The sequence below is a fragment of the Canis lupus genome, chromosome 16 (assembly GCF_003254725.2).
Source record: "Canis lupus dingo isolate Sandy chromosome 16, ASM325472v2, whole genome shotgun sequence".
Lineage (NCBI taxonomy): Eukaryota > Metazoa > Chordata > Mammalia > Carnivora > Canidae > Canis > Canis lupus.
The window spans coordinates 35,891,785-35,911,980 of NC_064258.1; the positions used below are offsets into that span (position 1 = coordinate 35,891,785).

Genomic DNA, 20,196 nt, shown 5'->3' on the forward strand with positions numbered 1-20,196 from the left:
TTAAATTCTTTTCTTCAAATAATTCCTTGATAGAATCTTATTTAATAAAATAAAAAATACTGAGGTTGAAAAATAATCAGGGAACTTCTTTCACAAAACTATACAAATTTCCATTAAATCATGTGTACCCTGGAACCAGATAGTCTAGTGAAATACACTATAAAAACTCTTAACAATACTCATAATTGGCAAAATATTTAAAAGGAAAAAGAAGTTAAAGGTGACATGGGGGATAAAGCTGAGCCCAGGGGATAAACTAAAAGAAGGAAATTAGAAAAAGATTTTTAAAAAGTTTTGAGTCAATAAACTTGCTGTGCATTGTGCACAACGCACTGTGCTGGGCTGAGGGTAGGTAGATAGATGGGCCCAAACACAAATACCATCAGTACATTTTTATTAGGTAACAAAGCATCATGCTGGGCTAAAAGACAGTAATAAAATGAAAAGTTGGGCAGCCCCGGTGGGTCAGCGGTTTAGCGCCGCCTTCGGCCCACGGCATGATCCTGGAGACCCAGGATCAAATCCCACGTCAGGCTCCCTGCATGGAGCCTGCTTCCCCCTCTGCCTGTGTCTCTGCTGCTCGCTCTCTCTCTGTCTCTCATGAATAAATAAATAAGATATTTTTTTAAAAGAAAAAAAAAGTCTAAGAATTTAAATTTCATTGGGAAGACAGAACTTAAACATAGAAGAATGACCTATATAATGCAAGATAACATATGACAAGGGTCATATGAGTGGAGGGAGAATAAAGGCATTTCTACAAGGATTCATTGCTAAGATATCTGCACAGTTATAATCTGGTTTGTGCTGGCCTGTAATCTAATTGATGTCATCTGTTCCAATATCAAAATAAGTTTAAATTTCTACTTGAACAAATGAAAATTACAACTCTTCCTGGTTTAACATAAACCACTTTAAAATCTCCTTAAGTTTGTTTGTTTATTTATTAATTTATTTTTTAATCTGCTTAAGTTTAAATGACGTTTAGCATCATTTTGACTCTGCCTTTTTCTTAAATATCATTTAAAGATTTTCCTCAGGCATAAGTCCAGTTACCGGATTCTTAGAATCCTGAAAGAGAATACCAACCAGGGGACCAGTTAGATATTATTACGTAGGTGATGCATAGTTTAATTTAAAATGACAATGCCCACATGTAGAATTAAATATATTTCAGTATCTGATATGATAACTAAACATAATATGGTATCCTGAATGAGATCCTGGAACAGAAGAAGGACTTAAGGTAAAAACTAAGGAAATCTGAGTAGAGTATGGTCTTTAGTTAATAATGTATCAATATTGGTTCATTAATTATGCAAGTGTATCTTACTAATAATGTAAGATGTTAATAGGAAGGAAAACTGGCTATGGAATATATGAGAACTCTACTATTTTTATAACTTTTCTGTAAATCTAAAACTAAACAAAAAGTTTACATAAAAAACATGCATATGTATATATAGGTAATATGTATCAGCATTTAAGAATATTATTTCTGCCAAATCATAAAAGGACCTTATTTAAATTGGGGCAATAACTTTGTCAGCCTGCAGTGCTTGGAAAACAGTGAGTACTCAATAATGTTAGATATCAAATACTATTACCAATAGTACAAGAATATAAACTCTGTGAGCTCAGAGCATTTTTTTCTGGTTTGTACACTGTTGTATTTTCAGTACCTGGCACACAGTAAGCATGGAATAAATGGTTATTGACTGACTCACCCTCATTAGCCTTAAAAGAAAAGTACAGGATCAGAAATAAGGATTATAAACTAGTGTGAAAGAATGGAAAAGTATCATTTAAGTTGGACAAGACACCAGTTTAATAACTAAAAAAATGAGATCTTCCAATTTACAACGAGCAATATTGAGTCTGGGATATAAATACATACAAGTCAATCTCTCTCGGAGCTCAGGAGTTGGAGCCATATCTACAGCACTTTTGCCATGGCAATTGACTAACGTAGGATCAGCACCATGGCTAAGTAACAAAGAGCAGACTTCCACACGATTCTTAGAAGCAGCCTCATGGAGTGGAGTAAACTGCCAGAGATCCATAGCATTAACACAAGCTCCATGCTGAATTGAGAAAAAAAGTTTTAGGTCAGTGATCATTTTGCTGGATGAAGTAAAACTCAGAAGACATCTTTTTCACTGTATATTTCAGTTATGACTCTTGAAATGTCAGTAAGTATTTTTATTTAATTTCAGCTTTTAAAAACAATGTACAAAAAATTTACCAAAAAAACCCAATTTACATTTAAAAAAATGTTAAGGCAACAGTAATATTTTTAAAAAACATTTTATTTTCTTAAAACTCTGGTCCACAAGTCATGTGAGAACTTATGACAAATTAGAAAAAAAGCAAGTAATATTTACTTTTTAAAAATTACTCTTACCTTTAATAGCAGTTCTGTGACTTCATAATGTCCATATGAACATGCATTATGAAGAGGCACGAGTCCACTAAAGGAAAAAAGGCCAATTAAATACTGCAATTTCAAATAATGTATAATCATTTATCCAAGAAGTATCAACCTTGGTAAGTTTTCTCAGTTCAGATGTCCAAGATTTTATTAGGATAAAAAAATCAGATTACATTATTGTAAACTAATGAATTTGGTTTATTAATAAAAGATGATCCTTATATACCAGATGAATGGGATAGCTATATTACTGGCTTATTGAAACTTTCAATTTGTCTTATCTCCCTTTCTGGAATGTAACTTGAGTTGAAAAACAATAAATGCAATTGGGAAAAGTGAATTGCATCAAATTATAGAATTGCAGTAAAATTTACTAATTTTAGACATTACCATGAGAAAGCCTCTTTAATAAGCAGAACACGAAAATGAAGCCAAAACAAATTTACAAACATTCTTAAAATGCTACGTAGGCTGTAAAGAAATGGGATACGTGACTTTGTCTAGTGCGAACGAACTTTAGTGTTTCAGATGCTGAAAATAAAGCATAACGCTCCACCCGTAAAACGGTTAGGAAAAGTAAATGGATACCCCTACCCTTTGTCTTTCGCGTGAACGTCAGCACCGTGCTGGAGAAGAAGCTGCACTATCCGAACTCTGTTGTAGCCCGCTGCTAGATGTAGAGGCGTAGACTAGAAAAGAATAAAAACATGACCCCTCTTGAAATAAACCACTCTTGCTCTGTCATCTCATCTGTGTTTACTTAGTCTGAAATACAATGAATGCTAAGATACACAGAAAACATTGAGTCGAAGTGCCAGAAGATCACATTTCATAACTGGATGAGGGACAATTCATTTACCTCAGGTGTAAATTCTAACTTCAGTGCCATTCATCTATTTCTCCTACTTGTTTTTTCCTTTAAATTTTATTTATTTATTTATTCATGAGAGACATAAAGAGAGAGGCAGAGACATAGACAGAGGGAGAAGCAGGCTCCCCCCAGGGAGCCCAATGTGGGACTCGATCCTAGGATCCTGGGATCACGACCTGAGCCCAAGGCAGACACTCAACCATTGAGCCACCCAGGCATCCCTCCTACTTGGTTTTTTAAGGCTTTCACTAATCTAGCTCTATCCTACCTTCTCTACTTTATTTCTTACTTCTTTCCAACATGAACTATTCTCAGTGTTCTAAGAAGACCCGTTCACTCCTCATAACCAAAAACATTGTACTTTATCCTACTTAAATCCTGCCCACTTTTCAAGTCTGAGCATTTAAATCCCAATGCTATCATAAGGCCTTCTCTAAAGAGGTGGCTCTCAAAATTTCTCTTGATTAAGGAGGTTGAAAAGCCTCTCTAAAGAACAATTTGAAGAAACTTTAGTGGCAACCAAAAGGACAATGCACCACATTTATTCCATGTGGCTGTCAGCAACGGATCAAAATTAATTTGCTGTATCGGATGCAATGACATATGACAAGACAGTATTTAATTTTTCTATTTTATGTACTATATATGCAGCATAAATACAAAATATGGTTTCTTCCCAACTAATTTGTGGCACATTAATTTGAACCAAGTTATTAAAAGGTTCTCTGCTCATATCTAATATAATTAAAATAAGTAAACTTCTTACTTTTTTTTTTAAAATGGAAATAACATTAATTAAAAGATTTTCTGTGACCACTGCAATTTTTCCACCTTTGCTCATTTATTTAAAGTTTAAATACTGTAACAGCTCTTCACACAGGGTCTAATATACCTTCTTAATGTACTCTCACTTTTTTCTGTTCATCTATTTGGGCCATGATATAAATACCATGTAAGATTTTCAATTTCTTTTCTTCATATACTATAAAAGGCAGGATACAAAAGAATCACTAAATACTATACTATCTAGTACTGCTTTCAAGGCACACCATACATTTTATATGTTCTGACAGCTTCTAAGTTTAGGAAATATTTTTGAGCAGTATACAGTTAATAATGAGGAGACCATGTAGATCAGAAGAGCATACCAAAGAGGAAGTCAGGAAACTTGATTATATTCCTGGATCTTATGAAACTGTTTAAGTCATATTACCTATACATCTCAGCCTCTTCATGTGTAAAATAGCATCCATCCTAGCTATCTAAAAAAATGTGCTATGAGAAGTTTTCTTCCAGATATAAACACTTCTCAAATGTAAAATACCATATAAAAATAGATGATTAAAATTTCTGTATCATTAAACAACTTGCCCATCCAAATTTCTGCTTTCAGACACATGTCGAATGTTACTGCAAATAATACTGCCAGGAAATATCAAGTTATTTTCAAAGCTGTTTTTCTCCCTCCTTAATATTTTAAAGATGTTCCTTAACTATCTTCTGGTTTGTATCATTTCAGACTAGAAATTTGCCAACATCCTTATGTTTGTTCTTTTGTACATGTGGCTTCTCTTCTGGGTACTTTAATATTTTTTCTCAATCCCTGGCTTAAATTGCTTAATTTGATTGTGAAGTACATTGGTATACCTCCTGTTGCTGCTGCTCCTTCTCTTGTGATGCTTGGGGCTTGTTGGGCTTCTTAGATTTGTGGTTCATAGTTTTCACCAAATTTGGAATATATTCTATTATTTTTTCAAATATTTTTTTCTGCCCTCTCTCCCACCATTCTCTTTAGAGATTATGGTTGCTTTCAGAGTTTGTTCTTAAGCTTTGTTAAACAGAAACAGAGCAGTCTTTAGCCTAGGACTAATTTTCCCCTTCCAGTGGGGTATCACCCTTCTGAGTACCTATGATACCTAATGAGTCAGGAAGTTTGTCCACTCTGGCTGGTAGCACCAGAAACAATCACGGATGCCATGTGACTTGACTTGCCAGGGTTGTTACCTCTAACGGTCTTTCAGTAGGTCTTTTTATCACCCTCTGTGGTTTCCTCAGACTCATGTTAATTAGTACTCAGTTGAAGACAGTCAGGGGGAGTTCCACAGATCTCTGGAGCTGTCTTCTCTGTGCAACTCTCTTTTCATGGCCCTTCAACCTGCTAACTCTTGCCACAGTCTCACTAAACTCTGAATTTCACCTTCTCCTCTCAGGGAGACCAATGGACTCCTCCTGGATTTCCTCTCTCCCATTTAAGGACTCGAAAAGCAATGCTTCCTAGGCAGTAAGCTAGCACAATCACACAACTCAGCTTATTTAATGTTTCTCTCTCAGGAATCACTACCATGTACTGTCAGATGTCCAATTTCTGAAAACCATTGTTTCATATATTTGTTTAGCTTTTAAAAAATTGTTTCAGGAGGGAAAGTAAAACTAGTTTCTGTTACTCCATCTTGACCCACCTTTAGGACTGAACTGGACTTCACACTCTAGTTGTGAAGCTTCCTCAAGAGACAATGAGTAGTTTGGATATCTGGTCAATAAGTCAGTAAGCTCTTTTATAGGACTTAGCTGACATTTAATATTACATGAAAAAAGTGACATCTTCATTACTGATGCACAAAAATATTTTCCTTTTTCATATTAAAAATCTTTCACAAAGTCCCTAAATGGATGAATATATATACATACATTATTTATTCAGAAGGATAAAACATAAGAAAATATTTAGTTTCTGGGTTTTTAAAAATCACTGAGAATAAAAATTATTTATAATGCTTTGATAATGGTTATGTATTTACTTTCTAAGCTATTGTATTTAGATAAATTAGAAGACTCTGTAATTGACAAGGTAGGAAGTGATAGGAGGCTTGAAATAAAGCAGTTGTGAAAAAACAGGGTTGAGGAGTGAGTGCCAAAAACTGTTATAAAGCAGAACTGACAGGATCTGATAACTGACTGATGCAGGTGGTAAAGGGTATGGCAGTTCCAGTTTGGAAATGTCAGCAACAGATGGAAAGAAAGGAATGATATAGGTTGGAAAGGGGAAGGGAGGAGAGAAGAGGAAGCCAGACAGATTCTGAGGTTTGGGTTTATCAATATGGCAGTGATTATGGGACTAACTAGAATTCAGGAATAGTAAAGGCTGAACACTAATTCGGTTATCACTGGCATTCATATAAAATAATAGAGTATTAGGGTGCCTTGGTGGCACAGTCAGTTAAGTGCTTGGTTTCAGCTCATGTCATGTATCTCAGGGTCATGAGATCAAGCCCCACATTGAACTCTACACTCAGCACAGAGTCTGCTTAAGACCCTCCCCTATTCACCTTTTGCCCTCCCCCACCGCCCTGTGCTCCAAAATAAATAAAATTTTAATAAAATAAAATATTTCAGCATCTGCTATGTGGCAGCACGTTAAGTGCTAGGGGTAGCATGGTAAGCAAGAAAGGCTCAATACTTTGCCTTTATGAGTTTTCTTATTCCTCTGAAACATAAGTCCCTAAATGAAATACATATATACTCATTTTTCAGAAGGCTCATTCATTCAGAAAGATGAAGAAACCAAAGTCTCGCTTCTCAGGAATCAACTAGAGAAAAGCAGACAACTACTATTAAGCGTAACAAAGACTGTAGCAAGGGAAGTTCAGGATGTCATGAGAGGCTAGCAGCTGCATACCAAAAACACTCTGGAGGCCAGCAGAAGAGGTTATGGAAGAATCTCAGAACTGCCTCCCGAGGGTAGACTTGAGGACAAACAGCAATCACTGAGACAAAAGGTTGGTTAACTTTATTCCAGGTAGTAGGAAGAGCACATATTAATACCCACCAGACATGAAGGAAATAAAAAAAATTCAGGGGCTAAGTGTAATATGTGAGATTGAGGGAGATTCTAAGATCAAGGGGAAAACTCTGAAGAGCCTGAAACAGAAATTAAAAGATTGCAGTTTTGGAAAGACTGCTCTAGTTATTCCACAGAGAATAAACTGGGGTGGGGTATAAACCTGACAGCAGAAGACCCAAATCGAAGACTGCAGGACTAACAGAGGAGACAGGTAACAATGGTGTCAGTTGGCAAAACGGGAGCAGCGCCTAAGTAGAGGTAGCTGAGCTCTTAAGGGAGTAGATAAACTCACAGGGAAAGTAAGGACAGAATAAGCCAAAGAAGCCTTTCTAAGTAGTAGTTCGAATGTGGATGCTAATTATGCAAACTTAATAGCATCACTAGAAGGCACATACAAATCTGTAAAATGCATGCAATAAATTTGAGAAAATGGTAGAAAGCAAAAAGAAAAAGTAAAAATTAAGAACAAAGGATGATTAGAACAAGCATACACTCCTAAGAGCCCAGAGGTTTTTCCTCTAGAACAAAGGGCAGTAGGTATCATGTTTAGCATCTAAACATTCTATACCAAATACTATCTTCTGATGCAAAAGCAATTAAAATCATGTGGGCTAGGACTAAATTTAATGAATGGTTAGCACACAGTGCCAACTTTACACCTCAATTACCAAATGGCAAAGTAATGATAAAAGTTAATTTTCTAAATGCTAGGATAATTAGCAGAATGTAATGTAGGTTTTGAAAAAAAATCAAGCAGACCCATTTGTAAAATATCCACACATGGTACTTGATAATTTGTGGTGTTATAAACTAGTAAACACAAGAAGCAAACATTTAAGACATCATCATACACAGGCCAGCAGTCACCACCAGTTTGCATATCTTAGATTTATTCTTAAAACGGATCTGTTGTTGGAATATTTTAAAAGTCAAGAATGAAGAGTGATAAAAAGTGTGGAACATGGGCAGCCCGGGTGGCTCAGCGATTTAGCGCCGCCTTCAGCCCAGGGCCTGATCCTGGAGACCTGGGATCGAGTCCCATGTCAGGCTCCCTGCATGGAGCCTGCTTCTTCCTCTGCCTGTGTCTCTCTGTCTCTTATGAATGAATACATAAAATCTTTTTTTTTTTTAAAGTGTGGAACTGCAAATATAAAAACTATTTTTTCCTGCTGTAAGAGAATATTACTGATATTTCATACTGTAAAATGTTTATAAAAAAGAATTCTTACTTAAAGAAATCTCATAATTCAGTTTCTTTTTTTTTTAAGACTTTATTTATTTATTCATGAGAGACAGAGAGAGGGACGCAGACGGAGAACCAGGCTCCATGCAGGGAGCCCGATGTGAGACCGAACCAGGACCACCCCAGGATCACACCCTGGGCCGAAGGCAGGTACTAAACTGCAGAGCCACTCAGGGATCCCTTCAAAGTTTTCTTCTTGGAATCAGATCATAAAAAACAAACATATATATCTGTCCTTGCCTTTTATGATACAGATTTGCAGCACAGAATAAAGCATGTAAGATAGCTTTAACTTACCGTACACATACATACAGAGCAAAAATAGCATGGGACAGCCCTGTTCAAAAGCTGTGACTGCAACCTTACTGTAAGTCCAGGTGCCACAATATAAGGAAATGAATAAAGGCTTTTAAATTTGGGGTTTGTGTTCTTGCTTTGCAAATTGACAAGGTCTATGACTTTGAACTAATCTCTCAGTGTCTTGGAGCCTTGCCTTCCAGTGTCTGTAAAATGAGAACTGTGATTCTTACCATTTAAGGCTATTTTATGGATGACAGAAAACTGTATAAAGTATCTAATACAGTATCACACAGAAAAAGCTCAATAAAAGTAGTTACTACTTATTATCACCTTATTAATAAGTATCTTACATATTTAGTAGTTACTTTTTAGCAGTCATTTATCAGTTCTCCCCTTACTTTATCTATTAGTACTATTTGACATAGCTAATCACGTCCTCTTTCTTGAAATAGTTTTCTTCTTGGCACCTAGGACACGAAGGCCTATTCACTGGCTACTCCTGAGTCTTTTTTTTCTGGTTGCTCCTCATTTTCTTGACATTGGAATACTCCAGGACGGTGTCCTTAAATCTCTTTTATTATCTATACTCATTCCTTTGGTATTCTCATCCAGTCTTGTGGCTTTAAAAAACTGTGATACACTAAGAACTCCTCAATCCCACCTCCAGCTCAGTTATCCTCTTTGCTAAACTCCCGACTCTCCTAATCTAACTTTCTACTTGACATCACCACAAGGATACACGGGAGACATCTCCTGCTTATCATATCCACAAGTGAACTTCTAGTATTCCCTCCAAAACCTACAACAAAGAATTTCCTATTGCTGTCAATAGCAACTCTACCCTTTTCATTAATAAGGTCAAAAACTTTGAGTTTTTCCTGATTACCATCTTTCTCTCACACACTATGCTCACTGCGTCAGAGTATTTCTGTTGGCACTATCTCCAAAGTATCTCTGGAATCCAATCACTTCCCTGTCACTGGCCTGGTCTAAGTCTTCATCTTCTCTCAGTTGGCTGAGTTGTAACAGCCTTCTACTTGGCATTCTTGCTTCCAGCATAATCCCCTCAGAGTCCACCCAACACAGAAGCAGAATGATTCTGTTAATATATACCAGTTAGATATACCAATCCTCTGTTCAGAATTTTCCAAGGGCTCTCATCTCCCTCTAAGTAAAAGCTAAGTCTGTATAATAATCTAGAAGGCCATAAAAAAATCTCTCCCAGTACTACTCTTCAACTTTCCAACCTCATCTTTTACCTTTTACTCTGCTCTCCCTGGTTCACTACACATGGCTCAAATGCCCTAATTACTAATTAGCTGAAATGACTGGGAATTAGATTGTACTTATAAATGAAATACCTTCTGAAGAAATTAAAGGTCTACCAGTAACACAATATTCTCCAACTTAAATTTAATTTCACATGTGACTTCTTAACAATCCAAACAACAATGGAAGACAAAATATTCCTGAGGGTTAAATATCAAAATAAAAGAATCTTATGGATACATAAGGCAGTTATCTGCTTTCAAAGCCCTATATATTATTATGGGCCCAGAATATAAAAATTTAATTTCTAAATCTTTTTTTTTCCATTGAGCAAAGAAATGATAACTAGGTTTTAAGATTTAAATGCATTATTATATATAGTCAATCCAAGAGGAATTTTAGCATATATATATATATATATATATATATATATATATATTTTTTTTTTTTAAGACTTTATTTATTCATGGAAGACACAGGGAGAGAAGCAGAGACACAGGCAGAGGGAAAAGCAGGCTCCATACAGGGAGCCCAACGTCCAGGATCCAGGGTCTCCAGGATCACACCCTGGGGCTGAAGGAGGCACTAAACCGCTGAGCCACCCAGGCTGCCCAGCATTTATATTTTAACACAAAACACACATTGCTTTTCTCACAAATGACTGCTGGGTCCAGAGGAAAGCATTCCTTGATCTGATTGTGCTGAGGAAGCTTTGGAAGTTAACCATTACCATAGAATATCCCAATCTTTTTAACACTGTTCTTCTAAAAAGCATAAAATATAAAAATTCTTAATTTCTTAAGACTGTTATTGTATTGTAATAATGCACACTCTTTGGCACATTCCTTAGATAAGATTTTAAAATGAGATCCCAAAATTCCAATACTCCAAAAAATTATCTCTTCTCCTCTTGTTCTGTCTTTGGACAGTTTGTTTTTGAAAATAAAATATAAAAAAGATTGCCAAAGATTGGTCCTAAAACTATTTGCCACAATCTTTAACACTTGTCACAAAATAACATACAGTAATTATTTGTCTCCTCTCATCTACCCTGAGCTCAGAACAGAAAATATATCTCAGTTTCAGGTTTGAAGGCTTAACAGAGTATCTTATACTTAGGGTATTAAAAAAAAATTAAAGTTATTGTCAGCTTTTGATTTACATTACGAAGAGGCAACAGAGGACACGAAAAACCCAGCTTGGTGAATTTGAATTTAAATTTGTGTGAAAAATATACACCTACATTTCAACACAGGCCTGGGTGATGTTTGATGCATTCCTTAAGAAAGAACAAAACCACAACTGTGAAGCCATGATATAAGTCATCAGAAAGCTGTCTAACCTCATGCTATATAGTGTATTTTGGTTTTTATTAAGATAAACGCCCAATGTGGCCTCGATCAAATCCTCTGGAATTTTCCACACTACAGTAACTGACTCATCCAGGTTTGCCCAAGATTTTCCTGGTCCCAAGAAACCCATTCATCCCAGGCAGGCGGGGATGCTCAGTCATCCTACTCTAGCTTAATGCTGAATGAATTTCTTGGTTCCTGGAGCTGTCCCAAGTCAGAAAATTGTGTGTGTGTCTGCATGTGCGTGCCTACGTGTAAGGGCACACAGGCATTCTGAATAAAGAAAGACTTATTCCTCTGCCAAACTAGGAAAAGAATCCTATTAAAAGTTGGCTTAAAAGATAACAAAGGATACTTCTCTTCCCATTTAACAATTCTTTTGAAAAGACTCAATTGTAGTCTTCCTCAGTCCATACAAGCTCCACATACTATTCAAGTTCTTCCTCTGGCCTCTTGCTCTTGTTATAGTTACAGAAATGGCTTCATAAGGTAAAAATTTATGATCTTTTCAGCACTGAACACTCATGTCAGCATCACCCAGATTCAACAATCATTGATTATTAAGACTTGGTTACAATGGCATCTGCCATCACTCTTTTATCTTGTATTTTTCCCACCGGAGAATTCTGAAGCAAAATCGAGACACTGTTAACATTTCACCCTTATGTATTTCCTTTTTTTTTTTTTCTTTTTAATTTTTATTTATTTATGATAGTCACACAGAGAGAGAGAGAGGCAGAGACATAGGCAGAGGGAGAAGCAGGCCCCATGCACCGGGAGCCCGACGTGGGATTCGATCCCGGGTCTCCAGGATCGCGCCCTGGGCCAAAGGCAGGCGCCAAACCGCTGCGCCACCCAGGGATCCCCCCTTACGTATTTCCATAGGTGTCTCTAAAAATTATGGGCCTTTTCTTTTAAAACCCCAAACTTACTCTAACAAAACGCTGGTAAATCCATCTAATACCCATATAAAGTACCTTTCCTAATTGTCTGAAAAACTTCGGAAAGTTGGTTCGCTGGATGAGAGGGTCAATTTTGGGGGGTCTTGTGCCATTAAGTCTCTCTACATCTACAATGGTCTTCATCTCTCCTTTTTTCTTTTTTCATGATCCTGACTTGCTGAAGAGACCTCGTTAGTTGCTCCCTTCCCTGTGTGAGGATTGCACTTGTGCCTAGCTGTATCTTCTGTGTTTCATGTAAATTGGAACTTCCTCTTTCATGTGCAACCTCTTTAGTAAGAATATTTCATAGACAATACCTCAGTATCATAACGGGGGACATATTACGTCTGGATAGCCTACTTTTCGTGATAAGATTGCACTGTGTACCATCAATTTTGCAATTACTACCTCTGTGAATCTGTGAATTCCGGATATCATCCTTGTAATTTTCTTAGCTTCCTGCCATCTTTTTATAATGTGTATATATAAACAAACAGAAGATCACTACACTGAAAAATTCCAATACTTAGTTCTGCTTTTTTATAAGAACATACATTCAGATAAGATTTCAAAAATGAGGTATCACATATCTATTTTCTCAGTTTTAACTGCTCTCAATTATCCATTAACTTTACTCACTATTCCCTCTCAAATAGAATTCCCTTTTAAATTATAAAAATAGGGGCACCTGGGTGGTTCTATGGTTAGACGTCTGCCTTTGGCTCAGGTTGTGATCCTGGGATGCTGGGATGGAGTCCTGCATGGGGCTCCCTGCATGGAGCCTGCTTCTCCCTCTGCCTATGTCTCTGCCTCACTCTCAGTGTCTCTGATGAATAAATAAATATTTTTTAAAAATTATAAAAATAATGTATTCCCTCTAAAATAATATAAAGTAAAATGTTCTACCTCTTCTTCTAGCTCAACAAACTCAAGATAACCACTGTTTTTAGATGCACAAGTACCAATTTCAGATTTTTTTCTATGACATGAACATGTTTTTCTGAGTTCTTTTTGCTGTTGTTTTGGTCACACAAATGGATCATATATTCTTCTGGAATTTGCTTTTTCATCTTGAAGTATTATTATATATAAGTTTACCTTATTCTCTGTATGGTATTTCCACCATGTAGCTGTACCATGATTATGTACAGCTAGTTATGTTTAATCTCTGCTCTGGCTATCTTAACATAAAAATACCTCATTCAAACTTATCATTTGGTTAAGATAGATCAGTATTTCCCTTCTACAAATAAAATAGTATTACCAGACATTAATATAAAGTTCCAGGAGAATATAATAACCACATAATCAGAGCTTATTAAATTTCATTCTTGCAGAGAGATATGATAATTCTGCTTGTTAGGTATACCTAAGAAGTTCTTCGAGACACTGATACTTTAATCAGAATCAAAACAACCTGCAAGCTAGAGAAACAATATGGGCATGAGTCCATGGAAATACGTATCACTGATGCCTGACTTTTGAAGGAGATTTAAAGTAGTACCATAATGAAGATTAGACAATCTCCTTGAAGGTTCTCAATTCTTGGGCTTTTATAAAGAGAATTTAAAAGAGAAACTATCTCGGGAATGAAAACTGATGAATCCAAGTAGAAATAAAACTTTTCTAAAAAAATATTTATACTTTCTTTCAAAAACTAGGTCTCCTTTAACTTGTCTCTTCTAATGATTACACATTACTGGATCCTTCTATAGGAATGTTTTCTTTTCCAATCTTTTCCTCTGGTCCTGGGCCTCCTGATCAATGGTTCTCTAAATCACAGTACCTCGAGCAAAATATGTATAAATGGTCTCATCACAGTGGACTATATCAGTACTCTTCCTTTGCAATGATAGGCATGATACCACTCCTAGAACCTAAGAGAGTTTAACATATTAATGTTTTTCAGTCACAATCTCCATAATGAGGAAAGTTGGGTGACAATAATACTGGTCTCCTCACTGAATTATTTTCTGGCGAAAATGAAATAGAAGATATGAAAACATTTTGAAAATACAGAGTAGTTTACTGAAAATAATAGCTAAAATCTACTGGGGACTTTCGAGGTACCAAGCACTATTCAAAAATGTATTATAGGTATTAACTTATATTTACTCATATTTACTTTACACACCAATTACCAGAGCTACAAACAATATTATCTCCATATAAAGGGGGAAACTGAGAAACAGAGAGATTAATATAGCAAATTAATAGCAGAGTTAAAGATCAAATCTAGGCATCTGACCTCAGAACTCCCATTCTGCCTTCCTTCTTTTCCTCTGGCTGGGTGCTCAGGTTCTGGATAGCATGTTAAAAAATGGACTAACATGACTAAGTGGCAGAAGAGTAACTCCTGGCTGGCAGGGATCACACTGATAGTCCTGGCTACCTTAGCACTGATCCATAAGGGTACTATATGTGAAACCCTATGAATAATGAGAGTGTGACCATACCTCTGGATGAGGATCCCTGAAATGGAAGACTTCTTACCAATAGTTGTCTAGAATAGTAGGCATTAGAGGACAAAAAAGAATAACAGGAAATTGAAATAGAAATTGGATAAGATGATTCATCTGTGCAGATATGCTACATGAACAGAGGTAAATATGACTGGTATTTTCCAAATCAGAGAGCATATTCTTCCAAAGTAACACATGTCGTCATCTTTAGGAGGGAACCTAAGGCATTTGAAAATTTGTAGAATTTATGGAATATCTTTTTCTTTTTTTTTTTTAATTTTTATTTATTTATGATAGTCAGAGAGAGAGAGAGAGAGAGAGAGGCAGAGACATAGGCAGAGGGAGAAACAGGCTCCATGCACCGGGAGCCCGATGTGGGATTTGATCCCGGGTCTCCAGGATCGCGCCCTGGGCCAAAGGCAGGCGCTAAACCGCTGCGCCACCCAGGGATCCCGAATTTATGGAATATCTTATAATGATTCTGTACCTCAGCTGTCTTACACAGTAAAAATTTATTTTTAAATTGAGACTATAAAGGACTATCTTTAAGCGTACGTACTGGGAAGAGAAGGAAAGAACCACACAAGAAAGAACAGGAATCCACAGAGGAATATTTGTGAGAATAAAGTTCTGAATGCCAACTTAATTCAATTTTAACTTAACGTTCTCATCATGGAAATTCCAAGGGGATTCTTCAACAGCCAGACATTTGTTTTTCTCTTTTCCAGTCTCAGATTCAGCAGAATTGACATGTATGCATGAAAATGAGTTTCTAGCTTCCTCTCATTGGGTTTGTACAGTAGAAAAAAAAAAAAAAGAATGCTTAGCACTCTCAGAAGGTGCAACATTAATTTTGCATTGTTTAATGAGAAACAGCTGGCAGACTCTATGGAAACCAGGTTTCATGTCTGATACTAACCTGATGCTTTATACCTGTAGAAGAAAAGTTTTCACACTATTCAAACCTCACATGAATTCCTTTTTATAATTAATATTTACAGTCTCAGGTTTTTAAATCTAAACATCAAAGATTCTAACATTCAACAGACAGTTGACTTACTCTGGAAACAGGACACAAGTTACATCGATTGGCATCTAAAGATTATGAGGGAATCATTCCATGTTAGATTATTAAATAGTCATTTTAATCATGTAAACTGGGAGAAATTCCTGTAGCTGATTTTAATGTTGTTAAGAGCTCTAGGACTTGGGAGATACGCTATCACCTCAAAGTTCGTTCAGTGATAAAGTCGTTTCTGAGCTTGCGTATGTGAATTTGACAGCTAAGAGCAGCTAAGAGCAGAGAGCTCCAGTTCTGTTCCCTGCCAATGGCCCTTTCCCCAACTCCAAGAGGTACTGAACTCTCTCTGAAACTAGATTACTTTAATGGGCATTTTTATGGTATTCACAGTAGGGTATTATCATGTTACTATCGTCACAAAAGAAAATCAATATATGAAATATTTTATATTTCGAGTTTGTCTATTTTCAAATTTCCTAATTTGACTACCCAGATATGAATTTCAATTAATTATGTATGGTATTCATAGTGTTGTATCTGAAGTTTTACTACTGATGCTATTCTTAGTAGAGAAAGACGTTTTGTTATTAGTCACTGAAAACAGTCTTTTTTGAAAAAAGAATATTATGGGGATTCTTGATGCTTTTAGGAACTTTCCTTTATAATTCTAATTTAATTGAGCAAGTAAGTAAGTGGATGAATATGAATGGGGGAAAGGGATTTAGGCTTCCGAAGCAATTATTACACAAGAAATATTTTTTTTAAAGGTAGTGATACAAAAATAACCAAGTGTTATTATAGACAGGGTGTTTTGTGTCCACACCCACCCCAGCAAACTCATATGTTGGAAGCCCTAACCCTAATGTGGTATTTGGAGACAGGACCTTCAGGAGGTAGTTAGGGTTAGATAAGGTCATGAAGTGAGTCCTCCTCATGATAAGGTTAGTGCCCTGATAGATAATAAACACCTAAGAGCTTGTGTGTTATCTCTCAGCAAAAAGGTGGCCCGACACAAGCAGGAGAGCCCCTCATGAGAAACTGACCATGCTGGAACTTTGATCTTGGACTTTCCAGCTCCAGAGCTCAGAAATAAATTTCTGTTAAGCCACTCACTCTATGGTATGGCAACCTGAAACTAAGATACTAAGTAACTGGTACAAAATGAGTTAAGAAATTAGCAGTTTATATTGGTTTTATATTATGGCCAGACCACAGTGCCTAATAATGCTCAAAGCTACAGATAATCTCGAAGTTCTTAAGTCCATAATTAACTCTTCATTTTTTGTTGCTTCTCATTAAGCCAGAAGTTTCTGAAATCAGACTTCTCTTTGTCCCTAAGCAAGCCTTTTCACCCACTAAGGTTTACCCTTAACTGATGCTAACCCAACAGTTTAAACCGAAGAGATCATATCAAATAATAATCATTATAGGGCCATTTTAAAATATCTTCATCACCTATCAATTGATACATAAAAGTATGTTAATAACACTACCCACCACCCCACTCATCCACAGAACTTGGACGTCAGCAATACCACTGCAGCTACTTTGCATTTTTCTTCCAGATTCTATGCCCTTGCCGCTCTGCCAGATGGATGTTTTTCAAGCGAATGCCACAGCTGTTATCTACTGTACCCTATAAAGTTTGGTTTACTTGTAGAGGCAGAAAGAGCACTTTAAACTTAGATTCTTACCATTTCAAAAGAAATATTTAAGTATCACTTTTGTAACTTGGCTTCTAAATAAAATTTTAGTAATGAATCATACTCACAACAAAATGACTTAGTATTCACTACTCATTTCTATCCCTCCACTGGTAACTAGTCTAATGTCGACAACTGCAGGAAATCTGCATTTTGGATATGGGTGTAGGAGAAACCAAAGTTAGGAGGAGGGTGGCTAAGCAGAACTAAAACGAACTCCTGTTTTACCACCTGCTTTTTTTAAAAAAAATTTTTTTTTTACCACCTGCTTTTTAATACAGGTCCCTTTCTACTAAAAATTCTTTCCTCAAAGAGAGAGAGAGAGCACAGTTGGCATGGGTACTAATTACCCTCACCAGTAGAAATGTCATGCTTGACAAAATAGAGACTGTTTTAGTAGAAGTGATTCCCTAATGAAAAATAAAAAAGACATTTTCAAGCTCTTATTGTTACAAAACGAATATACACAAGCATAAAGATTTTACACAATATATTCCATCATAAGTAGGCAAGAAAACTTGCTCCAGGGGATTTCTGCATTACAGTAAGACATGCACTGCTCAGCAAGATGTACTTTAAAGAAGCGATTAGATTAGATATATAATTAAATGTAAAGTACTTGAAGAGTTCCCTAATGCAGACTTAGGGCATTTTGACCTTCCTATAATCCCAAGTAACATCTGAACTATGGTCCATAAAAGTTGGAAATTAAAAAATGGTATGGCTTTTCATCTACCAAGATTTGCCAAGAACAGAAGAGGATGATAAAGGCCACTAAAGATCACAGAGAGCCAGGCATGGGCCCTCAGGTAATGCTAACACTTTCTTAAAGGGAAATAAGGCTCTGTATAAACTTTATTCCAGATTACACAATTATCTCATCTAGTATGACTCCACATATCCTTACATAATCTAATTCTGTATGACTGATAATTACTACTAACTCTAATAAGAAATAAATAACAAAATACATTACAATCTTAAAAGTTGGGAGTCGAAAGGTATTTTAGAGATTATATGGCCCAAACCCTTCATTTTATAGGCTAAAAAAACCAGAGAACTCCAGGGCGCTTGGGTTGCTCAGTCAATTGAACATTTGACTCTTGGTTTCAGCTCAGGTCATGATCTCAGTGTCATGAGATTGAGCCTTGTGTTGGGCTCCACACTCAGCACAGAGTCTGCTTGAGATTCTCTCTTTCCCTCTGCCCCATTTCCCCACCATTCGTGCTCTTTCTCTAAAATAATAATCTTTTTTAAAAAGGAGAACTCAGAGATATGACAAAACTTATGTAGTAATAATTTTAACTTAAAACTTGATCTCCTAAAAAAAACAAAAAACAAAACCAAACAAACAAAACTTGGTCTTCTAGCTTTAAACTCCTGCTTTTTCTCATAATACTATGACTTCCCTCAAAAATGCATATGAAATTAATTTTTGCATTCCAAGATGGAAAAGAATCTTAAAATGTAAGATCTAAATTTAAAATAATTAAACTTATCTAAAGAAATAAATATATTTGGAGATTTATCTTCAAATATTCACTTAACTCTTCCTCACAGCTCTAAGAGTCATTTTCAGTAATCCACCTGAGAAAAGAAGTAATCTTTCCTGCTCAAAAGATAATAAGCATTGAGCTATTTTCTTATAGTCGGGGTATTTCAATTATCTTTACTAGATAACATAACACTACAAAACTAGTGGCTTACCTGGGTGGTTCTTCTCCTCTACACAGTATGGGCTTGGGTGCTAGGGGTGGTTGATGTCACCCTGAGGGTAAACTGGAAACTCAGTTGTAGCTTCACTGTCTGGGATGCCTGAACAAGGAGTCATTTAGAGACTTAATTGAGCTCAGGTGGGTCTCTGCCTAGAGGCCTCCACGTGGCTGATTGTGCTGCCTTATGGCATGGCAGCTGGGTTCAAAGAAAGCATTCCGAAAGCATTAGACTGGCAGCTGCCAGGCCATTTCAGGGGCTAGTCTCGGAATTGGCATAGCACCACTTGTGTTTTATTTACTTTATCAAAGCAGTCCCAGGCTTAGCTCAAAGTCAGTGTAAGAAGGAACTAGACCAAAGCATAAATAATGAGGCATGGTTTCATTTGAGAGGTCTTCAAAGTAACAATCTGCCATATAATGGATGTCTAAATCCTGGTCAAACGTGATTTTTGGTGGAGACTCACACTGAGGGAGGGAGCTGTTAACCAAGAATATTGAGAAATTCTATATTACAATACAACAAATGTATATAATCCTAATATTCAAATATAAATATAAAAGAAAGTTCACTAATCTTATATGTTCTCTGTGCTTCATTGGATGTGTTTATGGAATTCAAATGAATACTATGGCATTATTTTCAGCTAGATATTAATTTTTAATAAATATAGGCTTAAAATGGTAAATAGATCTAAAAAACACATTTCTGAATTTATAAACTGTTACTATAAACAAATTTATTTACTAAATGTGATGTTTTGGGAGGTGTGAAGACCATGCTCCAAAAGAATTAATTCAATTATATGCTTTGTAGACTATTTGGTAACATTCATTTTATCCAAATGACATCTGTGACTGAGCTTGGATAATAAAGACCATTTCCATGGTTAAGTGGGAATGTTTGAATACTCAAAACTATATGTGTGTCCATCCTAAATATGTCCAAAAGCTTCAAAAAAAATTTATCAAAGGAGTAGGGGTCTAACTTTGAGGTTCTACTATGTGCTATAATGGTATACATTAATCACATTATTTCACTTCATCCTC

At 36.1% G+C, this 20,196-nt stretch overlaps 1 protein-coding gene across 1 annotated transcript in view; it reads right to left on the minus strand.

Moving 5' to 3' along the window:
* The window catches only part of TNKS (tankyrase), a 212,255-nt gene that overhangs the window by 73,954 nt on the left and 118,105 nt on the right, over positions 1 to 20,196 (minus strand). The window contains exons 6-8 of the mRNA XM_035699778.2: positions 3,026 to 3,120; positions 2,405 to 2,471; positions 1,898 to 2,084 (exon numbers count right to left, since the gene is read on the minus strand). Coding sequence (XP_035555671.1) covers positions 1,898 to 2,084; positions 2,405 to 2,471; positions 3,026 to 3,120 — 349 coding nt within the window. The remainder of the gene's footprint in view (positions 1 to 1,897; positions 2,085 to 2,404; positions 2,472 to 3,025; positions 3,121 to 20,196) is intronic.